The 19,833-nt window shown below is 42.8% G+C and overlaps 2 protein-coding genes across 2 annotated transcripts; both read right to left on the minus strand.

The window, feature by feature from the left end:
- Window positions 1-416: 416 nt before the first annotated feature.
- Window positions 417-4,971, minus strand: MTG2 (mitochondrial ribosome associated GTPase 2). The gene is made up of 6 exons (XM_052683948.1): window positions 4,803-4,971; window positions 3,396-3,543; window positions 2,678-2,793; window positions 2,164-2,382; window positions 1,404-1,542; window positions 417-1,028 (listed from the first exon to the last, which is right to left on the minus strand). The coding sequence occupies exons 1-6, from the start codon at window positions 4,947-4,949 to the stop codon at window positions 634-636; spliced, it is 1,164 nt and encodes a 387-aa protein (XP_052539908.1). The 5' UTR covers window positions 4,950-4,971; the 3' UTR covers window positions 417-633.
- Window positions 4,972-5,067: 96 nt separating this feature from the next.
- On the minus strand, window positions 5,068-19,785 carry SS18L1 (SS18L1 subunit of BAF chromatin remodeling complex). Its single transcript, XM_052683971.1, has 11 exons — window positions 19,597-19,785; window positions 17,800-17,876; window positions 16,684-16,768; window positions 15,733-15,877; window positions 11,862-12,059; window positions 10,757-10,921; window positions 9,764-9,865; window positions 9,268-9,360; window positions 8,370-8,489; window positions 7,497-7,624; window positions 5,068-7,295 (listed from the first exon to the last, which is right to left on the minus strand). Exons 1-11 carry the CDS (start codon window positions 19,663-19,665, stop codon window positions 7,269-7,271), a joined length of 1,209 nt encoding a protein of 402 aa, XP_052539931.1. The 5' UTR covers window positions 19,666-19,785; the 3' UTR covers window positions 5,068-7,268.
- Between the last annotated feature and the right edge of the window lie 48 nt (window positions 19,786-19,833).

A 19,833-nucleotide genomic window follows, 5' to 3' on the forward strand; every position in this document is an offset into this window, starting at 1 on the left:
ATAATTCAAGCACTGAAGTTACGTTTGCACTTTTTCAGAACAAAAACCTGCTGCTCTTAAAAAAGGGCACACCCTCACTTTCTCACACAGGTGGAATTGGTTCGAATACATAATCATAATCACAGATCTCAACCCAACTGCAAAAGGTATGAGGGTACAAAGACTGAACAAGACTGCTCCTCTGCAGTCACAGGCAGCCAGAGGGGGAAAAAAAAGGTAAGAAAGCCTATCTGCTAAGGATGCACCACCCAGAAGGACTGAAGTATTTGAGATGAAACCAAACAAAAAGTTCCAAGTGACAGAAGCAGAATTACCAGCTTTTCTGTAAAAAAAACACCAGTTCTAAACCAAAATTTCCCAATTCCTCAAGAAGAAAACTTAACATTTTTGTATACAGTGAGTTAAATAAAAAACTGTTTCCACCATAAAAGCAAAGCATTGCATTTATTTTATGACATCTAAGACACCTCAAAGGTGAATTGAAATTTTCCACTGGAAGCAGCCCAGACCAAACTCACAGGCTGTGTGCAATACATTCAAAATAAAGAAACAACAAAAAAACAACACATGCAAATGTTATCTAATCAAATTATGATTTTTCTTCCTTCCAGCAGTTTGTAGTAGCTCTGTTTCCTACCACTTGACTGGGCTCTGCCCCTGTGCTTGTTCCATCTTCACGTAAGTGTCATACAGCTCTCTCAAATGCACTAACAGTTCCTCTAGGTTGTCTCCTGTCAATGCTGACAATGCAATGACTCTGTCATTTATCTGTTCTTTAAGGAGTGGTAGATGAATCCTAGACTCAGCAAGGTCAATTTTATTCCCAATGACAACACAAGGCCTTGTAGACAATCCTTTTTTGTATTGTTCAAGTTCATATTTTAAGTCTTGCAGCTGAATCCACGGCTGAGACACAGAGAGATCCACCACGTATAGAAGAAAGCAGCATCGTTCAATATGCCTTAGGAAGGCCATCCCGAGGCCCCTGTTCTGATGAGCACCTCTTATTAGGCCAGGAATGTCAGCAACTACAGTGAGAGAAATGTCACAGTGAATCCAACACACTTAACAACAAGGACAAAGTCTTTCCCAATCCACTGCAAGTGTTACATAATTACACCACAGCATATAAATACTAAGCATAACTAATGTTAAACCTGGCTGCTATTATCTTACACCCCTCAGATTTAAGTTATCCCAATGAAGACAGAATTCAGGTGGCTAGTTTGATATTAAGGCAACGTATAAGTGAATGTGAAATGGGCTTTCAGCATTTTTGTTACATCAAGTTTGAAGTTCCGTAGAAATAACTCAACAGAATTGTTAACTTCTACAGCATTCAAAGATGAAGCTGTGTGACACAAACAGCTATCAGGACGTGCTCAGTGCACTGCAACTTTTACCTGCTACTTGTTCATAGTCTTCATAGCGGACGATGCCGACGTGGGGGTTCAGAGTTGTGAACGGGTAGGCAGCCACTGCCGGCTTCGCGTTGGACAGCGCTCTCAAGAGCGACGACTTCCCAGTGTTGGGAAAGCCCACCTGGAAGACAAGCACCCATTAAAGCCACAGCTCAAGGTTCATTCCAATGATACTTAAATAAAAAACAAACAAACTTTAACAGATGCAGAAACGTTCTCCCAGTAGGGACAGAACATTAATTTTGCCCCTTGGTCTCCCCCCTTTTATTTATAGGTGACATATCTCACAAAATAGATCAAACGTAGAAAGATCCCCATAATTTATTTTTCAGTGCAGTACCGAAGCACTTATTTTAATCTGAAAAAACATTACGTCTCTTTGTTCTGCTCTTCTCATTTCATCTGTGCTCTAATTTTATCTCCACATTGTACTGTTCATCTGCAGGTTCTGCAGACAATACCTGCTGTACACATCAGTGAGCATTACTCATTCATGAATTTTGGATACTGCTTTTCTATAGATACAGTTAATTTTAGAGAAAGCAGGATGAAGCAGCAAGAGCCTGACAGCTCTGCAAATCACTTTGGACATCCTCCTACCAAATAACAGCAAGAAAGCATCAAATTGCATCTCAAAACAAGCAAGCCAAAAGGCCAATAAAAATGTTATCAGACATTATTTCTTCAGTCAGTCAAACGTCATCCTGCAACAAGGAAGGTAAAGAACCATAGCAACACTCACCAATCCTGCATGAGCTGTTGTCTTGAGTTCCAGATGGAGGACCCTCTCCTGACCTGGCTCTCCCGGAGTAAAAAATGTTGGAGCTCGTTTTTCGTTGGAAAGAAAAAAGCGATTACCTTTCCCTCCAGCTCCTCCATAAGCTGCAACATACTCTTCACCATGTTGAGTGAGGTCAGCCACAACTACTCCATCCTCCTTTACCAACGTACCTACAGGCACCTTAAGACAAAGAGAGATTAACTTCAGTGTAGCATCTCCAACAAAACCTTCTGTAGGCATATTATCCTACGAAGCGAAAGGAAGTCAGGACTGTATTTTGGTCAGATGTACCTTCCAAATAAGTCTAATTTTGATGAATAATGAAAAGAATTTTGATCTGCCTGTGTGCCAACCAGTTCCTGCAGGGCAAAGCTCACTGTAAAAGCGTATGAGATATGTTCTCTTCATGAGTTCATCAACCTTGAAAATGAGCAATGTAAGTAAAGCTAACATAGCAACCAGAACCTTAACTTACTTTAACATAAATGCACGCTCCATTGGCTCCGTAACAGTTTTTGCTTCCTCCTCTCTCTCCATGAATACCCTGATAGAAAGGGAGGACTGAAGAAAGTGATTTCGTTTGCTGGTCAGCTGTAAAGCAAAACACGTGCATTTTAAACACACTGTTCTAGCAGAACATGCAAAGTAGAACTCTGTTTTGACTCTTCTTTCTGTTTCTGACTACATTGATAACGTATCTGATTCACTGTCTCAACATAATGAATCAGAGAATATTAATATCAGTTTAAGTTGTGAAGTTTAACTGCCTTTACTTATCTGCTTAGGTTTGTTAATCATACATTTCATTAAGTGGTTCATTCCAAAATGTACACAACCACTACAAAATCCTCAGGAAAATGCTGTTGGCAGATTAGCAGATTTTGCAGCAGAGTGGTACCAGAAGCAGCCTTACCTAGCTTAAGGGTAACATTTGTTGGGTTGTCTTTATGTAGCCAGGTAGAAGCCACTAAAACATTTACAAAATACCACGATTTTTAACACACTTCCTAGGAGACTCTTCTAAGGCTGTCAGTGTCACTTATACCCTTCTTACCGGAGCTCAGAACAAAACACAGAAGCAAAGACAGCTTAGAGAGAAACAACCTCTTCCTCGTGGAAACAAAAAACCAAACCGAGCAACAGATGTAAGTTGATAAGACAACAGGAAGTAAAGCAGATTTGTTGAGTTTTACCTTTTAAAATGACATGCCCTCCATCACCTCCATTTCCACCGTCAGGACCTCCAAATATTTTTCTAGGTTCGCTATAAAAAGATTGACCTCCTCCTCCTCCTTGTCCCCCAACCACACGCACTCTCCGGTGATCCACAAAATAGCGGGTCTGCAAAGATGATGAGATTTGTTGCCTTTAAGTACAGTTTATCACAGACACCATTCAACAAGCTAACTGCCCTACAGAACTTAATAACGTGCAGATGTGCTTCTTTCGTCATTATGAGCTCCTCTAAACTGCTGTAATTCACAGAAAAATTAAATGCAGACTACAAAGTGCATCTTTGAATAAAAAAAGAATCTAATTATCAGTATTTTTAAGAGTTTCTTTAAAACACAGAAAGTATGCTGATACAACCTAATGAAGCAGATGTGCAAGCTAAAAAGAGCACACAACAGAGAAAGTATCTTTCCAATACGATTATGTACTGCTGACACAGGTAGCATAAGAGAGCTACTGCACTGCCAACCAGAATCAGTCCGTCATCGTGCTCTTATTCATGTGAATAAAATGGAAAGAAGACAAACAGATAAGCTTCTAAAAATTGAACTAAAATCTATAGAGGACATAGTGTCTTGTGTGGAAGGATGTTCGCACACTGACTCATTGCTTTCTCCACCTGGCGATGAAAGCAATACAAATTTCAACCTATTAACAATTAAGAAAATTAAGGAGAGTGATAAAAAAGTAGAGTAAGTGAAGTTACTTTTAATACCTGTCACAAGCGGTTGCTCAAGGGGTAAAGGTGCAGAGAATTCCAGATTTTGGCCCCATTTCTGACACGACTTTATCATCTGGCTTCTGGCTGTGCTGTGCTTTGGCTTTCCTGCCAGCAACAGCAAGCTGAAGGCAGCTATCTGTGGGAAGTGCCATAAACCCGCACTGTAAATGTGGGAGAAACGAGAGCTGCGCCCGTGCAGGTGGACGGAACTGTTCAGTCAGCGTGAATGCAGCGTGCAACTCGGCTGCACTAACGCATGAATTCTGTCAGTTACCACAGGGCTTTATACTAGGAATCATTTAAATTAAACTGCCCACGTAGTAGTGGGATAAGATAAGCGTTACGATCTGAAGGCAAGCGAGCGCATAAATGGAACTCGCGCACAACGAGAGCTCCGTTCGGGGCAGCGCTGCGACAAACCGCCACTACAGATCTAGCACCACCACACGGCGACACGGGGAACTCGTTTTAAACTGAACCGTATCGGTACTAGCAGAGAAGACATTCCATCCGGACACGAAGAGAAGCTCCTGCGCGGCTTCTCCAACACGCAAGGCAGGCTGTAACACGCCGTGACAGACAGCGACGGCCGTGCGGAGGGCAGGGCAAGGAGCGGAGCAGCGCGGTGCGCAACGCAAGCACTCACCAATTTCTTTTCCGAAATGACTCTTTTTTGCCTCAGCCGCCTGTTCTTTGAGCACGCCGCGCAACTCGTGGAGAAAGCCGGCTCTCGGCCGGGCGCGGATCTCCATACCGACAGCACCCGCAGCGCCAACGCGCAGCGGAACAGCATGGCACCGCCGCGCCGGCTCCGCCCCGCGGCATCCACAGCGCAGCCGCCCGCCCCGCCCTGCGCTGTGCGCATGCGTAGCGCAGCGCCGCCGGCCGTTGGGAAAGCGCGGGAAGAGCGGGGCGCGCGTCCCGTCAGTGCGCTGTGAGGGGGATCCCCTCAGTCTGCGCCGTAAGAAAAGCACCACCAACTTCGCTTTCAGATAACGTTTAACCTAAACAATTTCCAAGCATTCTGTATTACAAAACAGAAAATGGTTACAGTTAATGAAAGAAGTCAAAATGCTGGCATCACGTCGTTTCCACATCGATACATAAAAATGGACAACACATTAAATAAACATTTTTGTTATTAACAGTTAGAAATATTAACACCAAAATCATGTATAAATTAGGAAATAAATGTACAAACTATTTCCAAAGTGCTCTTTCAAATACATTATATACACAACATTCAAGAAGTTCTTAATGTAAGACATTTCAGGGTGGTGGGATGTTGCTGCTTCGTTCCAAGTGTTGTTCGTATTCTCTCCAAAGGATTTCAGCACTTTCAAAAGCCATGGGGGAGGCCGGCCGAGAGCAATGTTGCACTCTGCCTACCTGTGATATTAACATAGCGTAAAGAAAACAAACCTACTTCCTTTCCTTTCCTTGATATTTGAGAGTACTTACTTGTATGAAAACACCAGCAGGAAAGATGAATGAAATGAGGACGGGCTGAAAACGCCTTGTTTTATCAGTAATGAAAGCAGTAATGTTGCAAGGGCAGTGCTTGGACAACATCCCATAGCAAACTGTCCACTTACAGACTTTTCTCTACAGGAATAGACGTACTGAAGGGAGAGATCTTCTGTTTTACCGTGGTCTTGGTTTTTCAAAACACAAAGTGCTAGAACTCAAAATCCTGCAAGTATACCAGTTTCAACAAACAGAAATCCTACAGCAAAAGGTAAATTTACAGCATAAACGTCCAGTTAATCTCCTATTAAAAACTGCTCGTTGCTTATAACCACCCTACTCTCACCACAGAGAAATTTGAACGTGTAATTTCATTTGTCAGTTACAGAAGCACTTCATAAGGGCTTCATTCAACACTCTACAGGGACATGGAAGTAACTCCAGATGGTCATACTGGCTTTAACACACCTCTAGTTCACGTTTCTAGATTCTCCCTCTATCGATATTCTGTACTCAGAATATTGTTCCACAATCAAAGCTGAATTTGGTTGCTTTTCTGCCACCAATAAATAAATAAATAAATAAAAATCTCTATTTCTGAACTATTTCTGTTAAGCTAAAGAGAAAAAATGCTGTCAAGAAGCATAAATACAGTCAACAACAACAATAAAAAAAGAGACAGTATTTATGCTTATAATTCTTGCTGGAAAACTTCAGTAAGGGCTATGGGAGAATCAGAAATAAAGAAGGATGCCAGCCACCTGCCTGTGGAATTTGGCATGAAAATGTGTGTGCAAGTTACAACATTTGGAGTAGCATATTCAAGACTGAAAGGGTGCCAGATGTTTTCTCAGCACCGCATGTAGCAATACTGACATCCAGGAGGATGCACTGCAGATCTCTGAACTTCCTTCTGTTTTTCTTTCCATGACAGAAATACCTTTGTTTACATGGATATATAAAAGGTGCCACTAGTGATTAACATTTCCTTGAATATAGGTTTTGATCATCTTTCTGTTCCTTTTACAACAGAAATAATAGACCTACGCAGATCATTGAATGATAAGACCTGGGTAGTTTGCCCAGTAGGTACTGCAGAGATTGCAGTCAATTTTATTTTTATAGCATGGAGCTGTCTTCACATAAGGAATGAAACCTTTCCCTTATGCTTAAGAAGTGAAGAGCCATGGATTTCAGAGGCTGGCAGGTAACCTGCAATACATTTAGTTTTAAAAAAGTTGATAACTTACCATAGGACACTTTCCTGGACTGAGATATGACTGAATGGCTTCGTATTTAGTTAGAGTGCAGAATAACCTGGCATTTTGTCAGAACGGGGCACAACTGTGATCAAATGATCCTAAAGCTATTTAGAAACATCAAGAATGGGGGGAAAATTAAAAACTTCTGCGTTGTATCAACATACAGTACTATACACAGCACCAAATATCAAACCATTAAAGCATTGTCTTGTTACCAGTAGTGCACTGCTTCATATCCAGCATGAAATGAACACTGTTCACATACAGACGCTGCTTTGTGCTAAGGGGTAACCAACATATTACAATTAATCAAAACTGCCGGCACATCCAGTTCAAAAGATGGAAATACTATTGAAATGAATCTGACACAGGATCATATTCTTTTATTGCTGGTAATTTCCATATTGTCCCTGGGGGGGAAAAAAAAAAAAGAGAGAAATATAAATGTTGGAGCATAATATATCAGGGATTCATAAACAGAGTTAATTTTCTGCTGGTTTATAAATTCTGCAAGATCCACTCAATATGTCTGCACCAAAATACCAGATAGATTTATGTGCAGAGCTAGCAGCTAAATCTGCTTTTTTATAGCAGAAATTAAGACAATTTACCTGCTCGTAGCCATAAGGCCTCTGCTGCTGAGCGGATGGTCCTGTCTGAGAAGCTCTGTAACTCCCATATTGCTGCCCCTGTCCCTGTTGGTAGCTGGAATACTGTGAAGATGCTCCTTGTGCAGGACCTGAGGAGACAGAGACAGTTATTAATAGGAGTCCATTTGCTACAGGGTAATAAAGGTTAGCGAATACATACTGCAAGGCAGTCCCTTGCCTTGAAACCAGTATTTAGAATAGCCTTGTTTTCTCCAGCCCCTGTTTTTTGTACTGATTAACCTGAAATGGTTTCTTTCTTCCAGAGACCACGGGTGCCTGCAGCTGACCAGTGAACAGTTCAAACCTGGTTTGATGACAGTGAAGAGCCTTGCTCTGGCAACCAGAAAGGTTCCACAGCCCTGTGACAGCGTTAGCTGTATCTCCAAATCACTTCCACTTTTTTTCTTTTCACCTTATTTCCTCACCAAGGATTAAAACCTTTGCACGATGTTGCAAAGCGGTTCTCTGGATTGTTGATGTCAGTTTGGATTGTCTGAATTGTTTTTATGTCAGCTGCAAAACTATTGGATGTGTAGGAGGCATGAGAATCCAGGCAGTGACCTTCTACCAACACCTCCCAGTCAACATGAGGCACGAGTACTTTATAACTTTCTCAAGTTATCAAGAAAGAAAGCAATGGGATGCTAACATAGCAGTTTGGAGTTGCTATATTAATGGATGTTACTGCCCAATCTCTTTTCATGCTATGCTGTTTGGCTAGTTATAGTATGTGCATGGCCAAGGTTAATCAATAAAATAGTTTAGCATAGTTTAGGTGAGGAATGGAGGCATCAAGATTAAGTGCTGCAAATACTTGACCAGTGGCAGCTTTACCATATCCTTGCTGTTGTCCTGGGTAACTTTGTTGATTCGGGTATTGCTGCTGGGAATATGTTTGCTGTTGTGCAGCTCCTTGTTGGTATCCTGCCTGCTGCTGGCTGTACTGAGAGTTTCCTAAAGTGGAAAAAAATGACACAGTGTGGTTATGCTTGTAGCAGACCTTCCTCTGTTCCATCTCTAGTAAGGAGCCTTGGGCTGGAGCTCACAGACAGGCACTCTTTCAGAAACAGGCGTTTGCATTTCACCAGTCATAATGAATTTATTTCTCTAGTGACTTTTAGTTCTTTTGAATGGGAGGGAGTTGTTTATTTACACACATCATTAAACCAGTGAATAAGCAACCTGCTCCCCAAAGGGTTTTTTTCTGCTAAAGTGTTTCAGAAGAAAAAGGCAGAACCATAAAGATAAGGGTGCCAGGGTACACAGCTGGTTTCTCAAAAAGCCCTCCCAGTGTATTTTGATCCAGATAACAGTGTTTATTCGTACATCCCAGAAAGACAAGACATCTAGTTGTTACTGATTTTTAAAAACAACTACAATGCAGTATCCTAACAGTGAAATTCTATCTGGCTCAGCTACACCTGAGGATAATTTTTTTTTTAATGAACATGAGACTGTGCACAAGCTGGCAACGATCCCACAAGGCTGCACAGCGTGTACCTCACACAGGTACTGACATGCTGCGTACACAGTCTGATAACGGTGTTGGTATAACCGTGCTGTAACACCTACATTTTGTCTTCTGGACACTTAAATAATAGCTAAGTAGCAGTTCAGTAACGTGTGCAGTGCAAGTCATGTTTTACATTTCCATAAGCATGCTGTCTCCTTAGTATTTTAGGGGGCTTTAGGGGGCTTTAGAGGGTTACAAAGATTCCTGATATTTTCCTACCTCCTTCATAATAGTGTTGTGTGGAGTCATCAAATGACCTGTCATAGCTCTGCTCAGTGTAGGATGACTGCTGATAGGCATAGTCACCATGTCCTGTAAGAAATTGCAAAGATTTATCAGATACATGCTTAATATAACTATATATATATGCTGGTGAATACATGCATTACAAAGTTGCTTAGGCATAAATATGGGGCTAAGAGAAAATAACCAACCTAAGACAGGAGCTTGAATATGCAGCAAGGAAGTTACACCTACACATAAATCGCTAGCATATACTCATCCAAACTCAGCTTCATGCCCTTTAGGAAGCAGTCTGATAGCAGTGTGCACTCATATGTATGTGTCTGTTTGCTGCTTCCAGGCAGAGGGATTAGAATGTTCTAACACTCGAAGTGGAAACAAATCCCAGTGTGTTTGCCATGTCTTCGGATGTGGCAGTCATGCTGGCCTACACTGTATCAGCACTACAGCGACAACAGTACAGAGGAATTACCATCTGGATAATATTGCTGATTCATAGGTTCTGATGAGCCTTGTCCATGACTGTACTGCTCACTGTAGTATTCCTCCTGACCCATGTACTGCTGTGAGGAACCTGCAAGCAAAGATGAGAGAGCACACTGAGCCCATGGACGACTGAGTGATGTTTGTTATCTTCTTTTTTTTTTTTTTTAAGAGAACAGCATTGACATCTTGATAAGTAACAGGCTATGTATGTTGAGAGCAGTTTCAAAGATGTTTTGCTCACTGGAAAAAGGAAACAACTTTGTATTTTTAGAAAACAAAGCTAGTTGAAATTGAAATTATGCAACCTTCAGTAATAGAAGTCCTAAAACCACTCTCTTGTATGGCAATACCAAAAGTAATGGCAACGTTTCATCTACTAATCTGAGATATTAGGAAGCACAGGAATGTATTCCATGCTCATGTACATAGAGAGTTAAATATATTTCAATTAGTGTATTAATTTGTTTCTCAGCAAAATTCAGTTTATATTAGAATCAGTCTAGCAGCTTTGTTACCTCTTAGAACTTTTTCCAGAGAGGTGTTAGAGCATGGTGGTATTCTTCTGGTGTTTTCCTTGCTTTGGCCTAATTTTTCCTATTAATTGCTGGCACATTCTATCTTGTTTGCAGAAATGAGTTCCTTGTTAATTGTGCCATTTTACGGCTGATCCAATACCATTCAAAAGAAATGAAAAGGTTTCCAGTTACTTCAGTGAGCTGTATATCAAATAGTTCATCTTTTCTTTTCACCGTTTCTTTTAGACAGAATTATTCCTAAACACCTGAAATAGTTAAATAAACTTGAAAAGAGATTAAAGTTCTTCTGATTGTCACGGTACTTCCAGCATTTCAGATTTCCCTTCTTTCCAGATGGGATTCCTAATGCATAGAAGTGACTTGGAAATCTTGTTCTGCCTACCCTGCAGGTGATCTCATGGAGCTGCTGCTGCCCCCAGCAGTGAGCTAGGCATACATCTCACCTTGCTGGGAAGCTCTGTAGGGGCCCATCGGTCGCTGACCCATCATGCTGTTGCCCTGGTTGCTCTGGCTCATCATGGCAATGGAGGACTGCCCCTGGTAATGCTGGCTCCCTCCTTGTGCCGAGTTGTAATGTGACGTTGCTGCTTGCTGGTGCATCATGGAGACTACAATGTACATGGAAAATCTGTTTTGTAAAGGGATGTGATGGTTCTCTCCCTAGTCTCTTTGGAAGCAAGTTAAAACGTTCAACTACATTACATCCTGATCATTCTATGAATTTTCCACAGGGGGAGATGTTTTCCTACTCTGTGCATTGAGCTCTTTTCAGTGAATCCAACAAGGATGCTGTTACTTGTCAGTTCTTGCCATTTGTTTCAGTCACAAATTTGACAGCACATCTGAGTACTGCTAGTTGATTTGAAAAGAATGCATCGTTACTGGAGTAGGATTAAAGAAATAAGAACTGATATTTGTTCCCAGTTCTTTCTGACTCATTCATTGCCGTATTTGTTCTCTAATCAATTATTTTTTTCTAACCCATCTCATTATATATCCAATGATTATACATATTAATAAACTGGCACTGTAGGATTGATTTGCCCCCTGTATTTCTGAGAGAACTAACATTGGACAACCCATTCAATACTCAGCAGCACTTGTTTTAACTGGTCAAGAGACAAATTCGGAGTTGTCTGCTAGTCTCTATGCCCTCCAAGCAGTGTTAAGTATCACTATAAAATCATAACAACGTGGCAGTAATGTATAAATGATAAACGTGCAATACTCTGCTGGCAGGCTCCTTCAGATAGGATAAAGGTGCCTTTCCAATCCCTCCCACAGCTGTGAGATTTGCTGCCAGGCCCTAGCAGGGAGTGCTGCCACTCTTTGAACTGTTTTCCACCACTTGTTGTTAACCGTGGCAAGTCAACGTCAGTTAAAACAGGTCTGAAACTGTTCTGTCTCATTCAGAGACATCCTAAAGCTTTTCTTCTTGCATGTTTGTCCCTGTGTACGTAGAATATTTACAGAACACATTCACGTGTGGTAAACCTCTGAGGTCACTGAAATGTCGAGCTGGCCCAGAAGGAGGAAGAGGGAGTTTACCTGGGTTAGACTGCATGTTGATGTTTGTTCGAGAGACGTAATTGCCTATCGAGCCCTGGCCTTGCATTGGCACATTCTGAGATGCAGGCACTGTATGGCTATAACCAGGCCCAGTTCCGTGACTGCTGACACTCATACTCAGAGAGGTTGTGGGCATTGTGTTCTGGCCTGACTGCTGCATAGGCACGTGGTTTGGACCTAGAAGAATTAAAGAGAGCAACAAGAAAATCTGTGCTATTATCAGCAACGTACAGAGAGCATTAAAGCCCTCACAGCCTTTCTGAAATACGGTAAGGCAAAACAAAACAGAACAATCCTCATTATTAAAATCCTCTGTTACTGACAGACAGAACTGCTTCCTACAAAGTTACAGCAGTGTTCCTCCTCCTGCCTGCCAAATCTAGCTGTACAGAATTGCAGGGGAAAATCAGCAGCTGTGGCCTACAACCAGTTCCTCACGGGCTTCCACAGATCTTGCAGGCAGTGAAATTCACAAATGCCAGCAGTGTCAGATCCTTTAGAAAATACACAGACTCTGGAAACATCCCGGCCTTCTGAAATTCTTTCCTTCCTCCTGCCTGCTGTTAACCCCATTCACACAGACGGTGACAATAGGAAGGCACAATGGTGGCTGATAAACTCTGCACACTGCTGCATTCATTCATTCATTCATTTCCCCTCCGACCAACTGCACTTTGTGACTCAGGCTTAAGAAGCACCAGGGGGCCTCCCCTCAGAGGACCAAGAGGACAAGCTTGTCTTTCCCTTTCTGGAAGTCTGACTGAAACAACCTCAGACTTTCTGAAGACATATTGAGCAAGTGGCCATCGTAACACTGCTTACAGTACCTGCCCAGTATCACAGTCCATAACTACTGGGCTGCTCCAACTGTACCCTAGCACTGTGAGATGTGAGTAGCATTCTGCTTACCTGGCAGTGTGCTGCTTTGTTTTGTTTTGTTTTGTTTTAATTCTGTTGTTGTCGGATAACAAAAATTAGGGAAAATCTGGTCCTGATTTTTGTTATTAGTTGTTGCAAATAGTTTTATGAGTGAGTTTTGGAAAGTTGTTTTCACTGTGCATTGATACTGTAGAAATTATGATAGCATGTATTGTTGCCTATCTAAATTCAGCTGTGTATTGCTGTCTATCAAATTAATTTAGATAGAATGGAAGACAAGCAGGATCCCTAGAAGAGACAAAATTATATTGCAATGTTTAGATAATGATATTTCAATCTGGTTATTAAGCGTACCTACAGCCTCTGAAAAAATGTTTAATTCTCTTACTGCAAACCTCATTAACGACTCCTAATGATATTTCTAGTCATCAAAAACAGAAGATTTGCTGTTGATCATTATATTTTCCTCTCACGGAGAGAAGCAAGCAGCATTTCTAATAGCAAACAAACAGAGCTGTTTCTACTGAAATCTGCAGAACCAGAGACACACAAACTGCTACAGAGGTCCAGCTCTGTGCTTTGTGAGAGTTCTGAGTATCTTCTAAAGCTGATACTCGTTTTTGTGCAACACAAAACATGTGGTGTTTGAATGGCATCTGCAGGCACTGAATGAGAGAGACTGGGCTCAGTAAGGCTCACAGTAAATCTTGCCCTGTTAGCATGGGAAAACATGAGACTCTGGGCTTTCTTTGAAGTCCCCCCCCAAAAAAAAAAGTTTGGCTAATTCATGGTTGTAAAGGAAAATACGACAGCATGACCCAAAGTGTTTAAATAAAAATACTAGAACAATAAGGCAAATACAAAGCACTGAATCTCTTTCATACTTTTGTGAATCTAAGGGAGCTGAGTTTTGTTTGAAAGGCCTCATTCATGATTTCTGAACAGCGAGGATTCCCAGTTGGACCCCATTCTGTCAGGAGGCAGTTGAGCTTCCCTTGGCTGATGTCTGAATCTACAAGTTCTGCCTGCAGGGCCACGGCATGAAGAATCACCAACTTGTGGCTGTTGGATTATTGGAAATTTCAGTGGGTTGGTTTTTAACCTGTCCCTACAGGCGGAATTATCATCAGTTACCATTAGTTATTGACCCAGCAGCCACTGCTGGTAATTATCGTATATTTAGGTACTACCAAGTGACTGTCCTGCAGAGATGATTCCTGTGAAGACCAGTGTGAGGACAATAAAGGATGAAATGTACTAGTTTGAGGTCTCCTTCCCTGTCCTTTCCTCTTTAACAATGCTGTACCTGTTCAGTACAGATTTTCATCTCCTTCAGATGAAAAATTTTCACAAGAACTGGAGCCCATACATTCATCACTGCTTGTGCATCCTTATGCCTAACTTGCAAAAAAACACTGTCCAATAATCACTGGCTGATGTTAAATAATTTCTCAGTCTCAAAGCTTATCTGTTCATGAGGGTCGGGTGCCGGATAGCTTAAGGTGCCAACTCGATTCTGGCTGGCACAGAGACAGCAGCAGGAGGGGCTGGCACCCAGGTGGGTGCCCCCAGGCCTGGGGTGGGAGGCTTCCATTCTTGCAGAGCAGCGGCACATGCCATCACTGCTGCTGTTACCTGGGCTACTCACAGCACACCAGGAGAGGTGTGCATTCTCACACCTTCCTTTTGAAGAGCAGTTCTGTCTTGAGACCAGCCTCCAGTGGAGCAATACTTTAACAGCCTGGCACCACGCAGGTGCAGAGCACTGGACAAAGAGTACGCTGCCCCCAGAGCCCCAGCTCGGGCTGTTAGCACTGGGATGGGGGCACACGAGGTGAGCGTGCACCAGCACTGCCTCCCACCTCTGTTCTGCAAGTGATGGCACCCAGCAGGACTGCCTCTTAATGAGCATCACATTGCTGTAAAGAACTGGGGAGCAAAGGAAAATACAAAAAAACAGCAGCAGTAACAGTGAAAATGTAGATTCTGAGTAAAAAAAGCAAACAAACAATGTTCAGACTGATTCAGTGTAACACTTACACTAGTTAATAAATCTTTCAGAAAGGTGGCACGGATAAATTTCTCTCTACAGCTGGAAGTGTACAAAAGTAGGGACCTCCTCCATTTATCAAGAGGTCCTACCAGCCTGACCACTAATAGATTTCTAAAAACTCAGAAGTAATTTCACTGCCTGCATCTGCTCCTGAGTTCCCCTGCCAAGGTCTGTGATTTTACAGTCAGATCCTTCTATTTATAGACATTGTTTTTCTCTCTCTCTCACTTTGGGAAAGACCCACATAAACAAGAGCTGACTAAATAACCGTGAGGAACAAAATGAATACATGGATTATTAATGCTATAGAGTATTAATACAAAGTAAACAACAGCAGCAAAAATCTCAGTTAGCTTCTTTTTAGTTGCAAGAACCAAAGAAACAAATAGATAAATGTGTATATTTGTCTTATCCGTATAAAATGTCTGTGCAGACTCTTTGGCTGCATGCTACAATCCCTGAAAGCTTCTGTGGAGGACAAAGGCTGAGGTAACACCATTTTGTTCCCCCAAAGAAATCTATCTAGAGGAGCTCTGCAATCTAAAGGCTTGGTTGTGCAGTTAGTCATGCAAGCGATCCCATTTCACCCTGGCCAGCCCCACCATCTTCAAGAGAAAAATACTGCAATATATCATTTTTCTAACTAGAGACTTGGAGGCATCTTGGTGATTCTCATCAGACATTTTTAAAACTGTTTTCAATTTCTCCCATAGAATTACTAAGCAGACTGGAGGCCTCGCAGAACCCAACTTCATTACAGACTGTAGCCATTTTGTGATGATTTCAACAGTCCCAGAAATCCCCATCTGCCTGAAAGGTGAGTGAGGAGAGGTCTTTTACAGCTCTGTAAGTATTTTCTGCATTAATGATTTTGTTGCCAAGCAACAGCAAAGCAGCACAAAGGGGACCAAGGCTCACCATTGCTAATCTGACTCTGCATGAGGGAGGAAGGAGGAAGGCCCGTCCCGATTGCATCACTGAGATTGCTCTGTGAATGAAGAGACTGGTTGGATGCACTCTGAGTCATTCCTCCTGGGCCCAAGTTTATGTTTTGCGTTGGTGGCTGCAAACAACAAGGAGGAGAAGCAAATTTTTTGTTAGGTTTTATTAGGTTTTATTTAGAAAAATAATCACCCTCAAATTAGACCAAGCATGACTAAAAACTGCCTTAAGTAAGTAAGTGCTCCCCTTACTTTCTGAGCAAACCTTTTTTCCTGTGACTAGGATGTGTGAATGACATTCAGCACGACACGGGGGAGCCAGCAGGCAGCACAGCAAAGGTCTCCAAGCTGAGCTTCGAACAGAGGCTGGCTTCTGTGCCCATTCCTTTGTACTCAGATAAATTTCATTTGGACTGGACTGAAAGTAACTGCTGTGGGGAAATGCCTTCACAAACACTACACAGCAGAGTGTTGACAAACTGACCTTTGCCAAGCATAAAGCTATTGTGTGCTTTGTGTTATGCTGGATACTTCTCAAATCAATCAGTCCAGCAATAACCCCATTTTTAAAAGCAAACCAATGCCCAAATACTGAGATAAAATAGTGGCTTTTTTTTTTTCTTTTTTCCCAAGTAAAGAATACAGTAAGAATAAGCCAAGAATAATGAATCTGGAACAAATGGGTCCTGTTCACATATGTAACACTGCATCATTCCCAGTATTTAGAAATTAGGCCACTGAGACAGACATTAACACAAATATCCAAAAGAATGTATCTTAAATGCAGTAAAAGTAGCTTTGCACTTGGTTGGTGGTCTGCACATCCACTTAGGGATAAAAAAGGTTTACTGACATCTATCAGTATCTGTATCAAAGCACATTTCCCTCTGGCATAGGAAATAAATGTGGTGGTAGCACTGGTACTTACAGCAGGAAGCAAGGACTGCATATTCTGGTTAGAATCTGCTATTGTTGCCAAGTAAACAAGGTTTCTGTGCAAGATTTGTTGGTATCTACAGAATAAGGAGCAAAGCTTATTTGGAAAGGTTTAACAACACAGAAAATTCCAGTTTATTAAATGACATCAGCCCACTTTACATCTGTCAAAGCAAACAGTTGTCATACTGACCCACATCTGCGCTGCTGTGCTTTTCAACAGTGTGCTCAACACCCATTGTACCAGTGGGTAAACGTGGGGGAAGCAGGAGGCAAAGCACACGCTTCTCTGCAAGCACTTGGAGTGCGCTGTGCAGCTGGGAGCTCAGGCTTTTGAGAATTGACACTGGGTCAGCAGCTTTACCACAGATTCTTCCTCTGTCTAACCAGGGTCCCATTCGTAGTGAAATTCCAAAACCCAAAACCTGTTTGCCCTGCCAACAAGCTGAGAAGAACAAGATTTTTTCAAGAGTGCTTTAACTGGAGTGTTTACTCAAGTCAGCACCACCTGAACCATTTCTGCTTCTTCACAGCTCTCCATGAACGGGAAGAGTTCATAAGGAAGAACAGGAGGGCATCCAAAAGCAAACTACAGATGTACAAAGAGACAAACCTGGAGAGTTTGAGAAGAACGCAAGAGACAATATTTTTTAGCATGATTTTTTCTTCTGATAAGGGGAAAACGTGTGGGAAGTAGTAAAACTGGCAAATATGAAGCCAAGGTTGTGAAAGGAATACAAAAAGCGTGGAACTTGGTCATCTCCCAAATGCACACAAGTCCCATAGTGTTGCCTTCTTTGCAGAAATGTGGGGTGACCCTTATTGCTCAAAATCTTCAACAGCTTAATTTGCAAGCAGGAGGTGAATACGTTAGCATGGTTCTCCAGAATTATAAATAATCTGTTAAAAATGTTCTAAATATTAAATTCTCAAATACTATGGGGAAAAAAATAACACCCTCCATCCCAAGAACAATAAATAGTTTGTAATACAAGCAAATCTAACAGATCAGTCCAAGCATTTTCTCCCTGCTCAGTGGACAGCACTGCTCATGGTACAGCCCTTAAGAAGTACTCCAAAAGCACAGCCCGAAACTCATCATACTCACTGAGTACATTCTGCAGTTTTCCCCTTGCTCTGATAATCCATAATACACTGTATTAGGTGGTGATTTTCATCTAACATCTGCATGAAAGAAACACGATCAGAACACGTGAGAATCGTATGAAACACCCGAGTTTCTGCGACACTCCGCATTTGCTCTCCGTAGCCACAGATGGCGTTGTGGGCGCTTTGCTTTGGGACGCGAGCAGGTGCTACACGTGACGGCACGGTCCTTGACCCGCTGAGATGCCGAGGGCCCCGAGTTCTGATCACCACCCACAAGAAGATGCAGCTCACTGTCCTAAAATTGCTGTTTCTGAACATTTTAAAGCAGCGCCATCACTGCTGCGTGGCCAAAAGCTCTGACTTCCAGCACACCAGTTATCTTCTGGTGGTCTGCGGTACTGGAACGACTAAAGCTTTGAAAGACCATTGAGCTAATAAATAAAAACAAGCTGCTTTTATACTACAAATACGAATAACAACACTTTTGTTTTTCAGTGCCATTAGAATACTCAAACAATCTTGCTGTAGTGGGAATTTGTGAGGAGCCCAGCACGTGCCCCCTCTGACTGCTCCGTTTCTTACACTGAACTGGAACGTCCATTCAGTCACTGTGCCTGCAAGTCCCCTGCTCAGCACCGTGCTTTGCAAACAGCAAATCACTGCCAGCAGCCCACAACACTGACAAACAGTCCTGAAGTCACACGGCAGTTAGAGACAAAAAAAAAAAAGCCACTGGGCTATTTCACTGCTTAAAATTAATTGCTCACAACACTGTGTGCTGCGGGAGCACGGGCTTCGTTTCCAAATAGCGCCCTGAGATTTCAGTCACACTCCTCAGGCTCACAGCAGGTCGTTCTGCCCAATCTCTTTTCTGTAACGTTCTTCCCATTTTTCCCTAGAAGTCATAAATTGGCACCAGAAAATGGTTTGGCTGCAAAACCTACTGACGATCCGTTCGTTGCTGCGTTAGCAACAACGCTGCCTCACTGCCCATCGTCCACGGACCGACCACGACCAATACCTGCACCTCCCACACTGCACGAGCTGCAGGAACAAAATGCCTTCGTGGTGGGGAACGCAGCCACGGCAGCACAAGTACAAATGACAAATAGCGGTCAAAGTGAAACATGCGTCTTTATTGAGTCTCCAGCCTCTTCCTTATACAGTTACCTTTTGTGGGAGGGACGGAGGGTCGGCAGGTGCACGCACTGCACTCCCTGCTGCCAGCCCTCCGGGATGGGAAACAATAACTTCCCAACTGGGAGCCCTTCTGTACCGCGTGGAGAGCTCAATTGCAGAGAAAATCTTCAAAACCTTTGTCATTACACACCAATAAACACATCACAAATAACAGGAACAGCAGACGAAAAACACCACTGATCGCTGCTCCCTCTGGCTTCTAAGATTCCGCATCCAAAGGCGAAACCCTCGCCAATGCAGCATTTTATTTCATTTTTTTTGCTGATATACCGTCAGAAATTAAACATATATTTGCAAACGCTATTGCATTTTTCCACTGCATTATTGTCAGTCTTTTTCCCTCCAGCAGCAGCCAACGTGCCAGCGGATTTCATCCTGTACCCCTTCTCTGGCTCTCTCTGCAGCGATCTGCACACCTTTGCTTTGTTCCACCTCCTCCTCCTCCTCCTTCCCCCACCTCTCTCCAGCTGTCCGGCTCTGCAGCCCTGGCCATGCACGAGTTTCCCTGCTCGCCCGCAATCTGCCTCCTTCCACGGCTGCGGGAGCACGGACGGAATCACGTCCACCCCATCGGTACAAAGCATGCTGTTTTTACCTTCTGGATAGTTTGCTGGGTCACCTCCCCTTTGCCTCTCGGGCGAGCAGAAGCAAAGGCAACCGACATGGTGGGCTTTTTTTATGTGTCTATAATATATGGGTCCCAGGCTCTAATAATATTGTTATTATCTGCCTGCTATTGCCGTGCGAGGATTCTCCGCAGTGCGCGGGCAGGGGAGGCGCCGCACATGGTACGCTCTGAGCCCGGCGCCCAGCGGCGGCCAGCGCGCCCCGG

Source organism: Tympanuchus pallidicinctus, unplaced genomic scaffold, assembly GCF_026119805.1.
Source record: "Tympanuchus pallidicinctus isolate F22 unplaced genomic scaffold, pur_lepc_1.0 scaffold20, whole genome shotgun sequence".
In the NCBI taxonomy this organism is placed as follows: domain Eukaryota; kingdom Metazoa; phylum Chordata; class Aves; order Galliformes; family Phasianidae; genus Tympanuchus; species Tympanuchus pallidicinctus.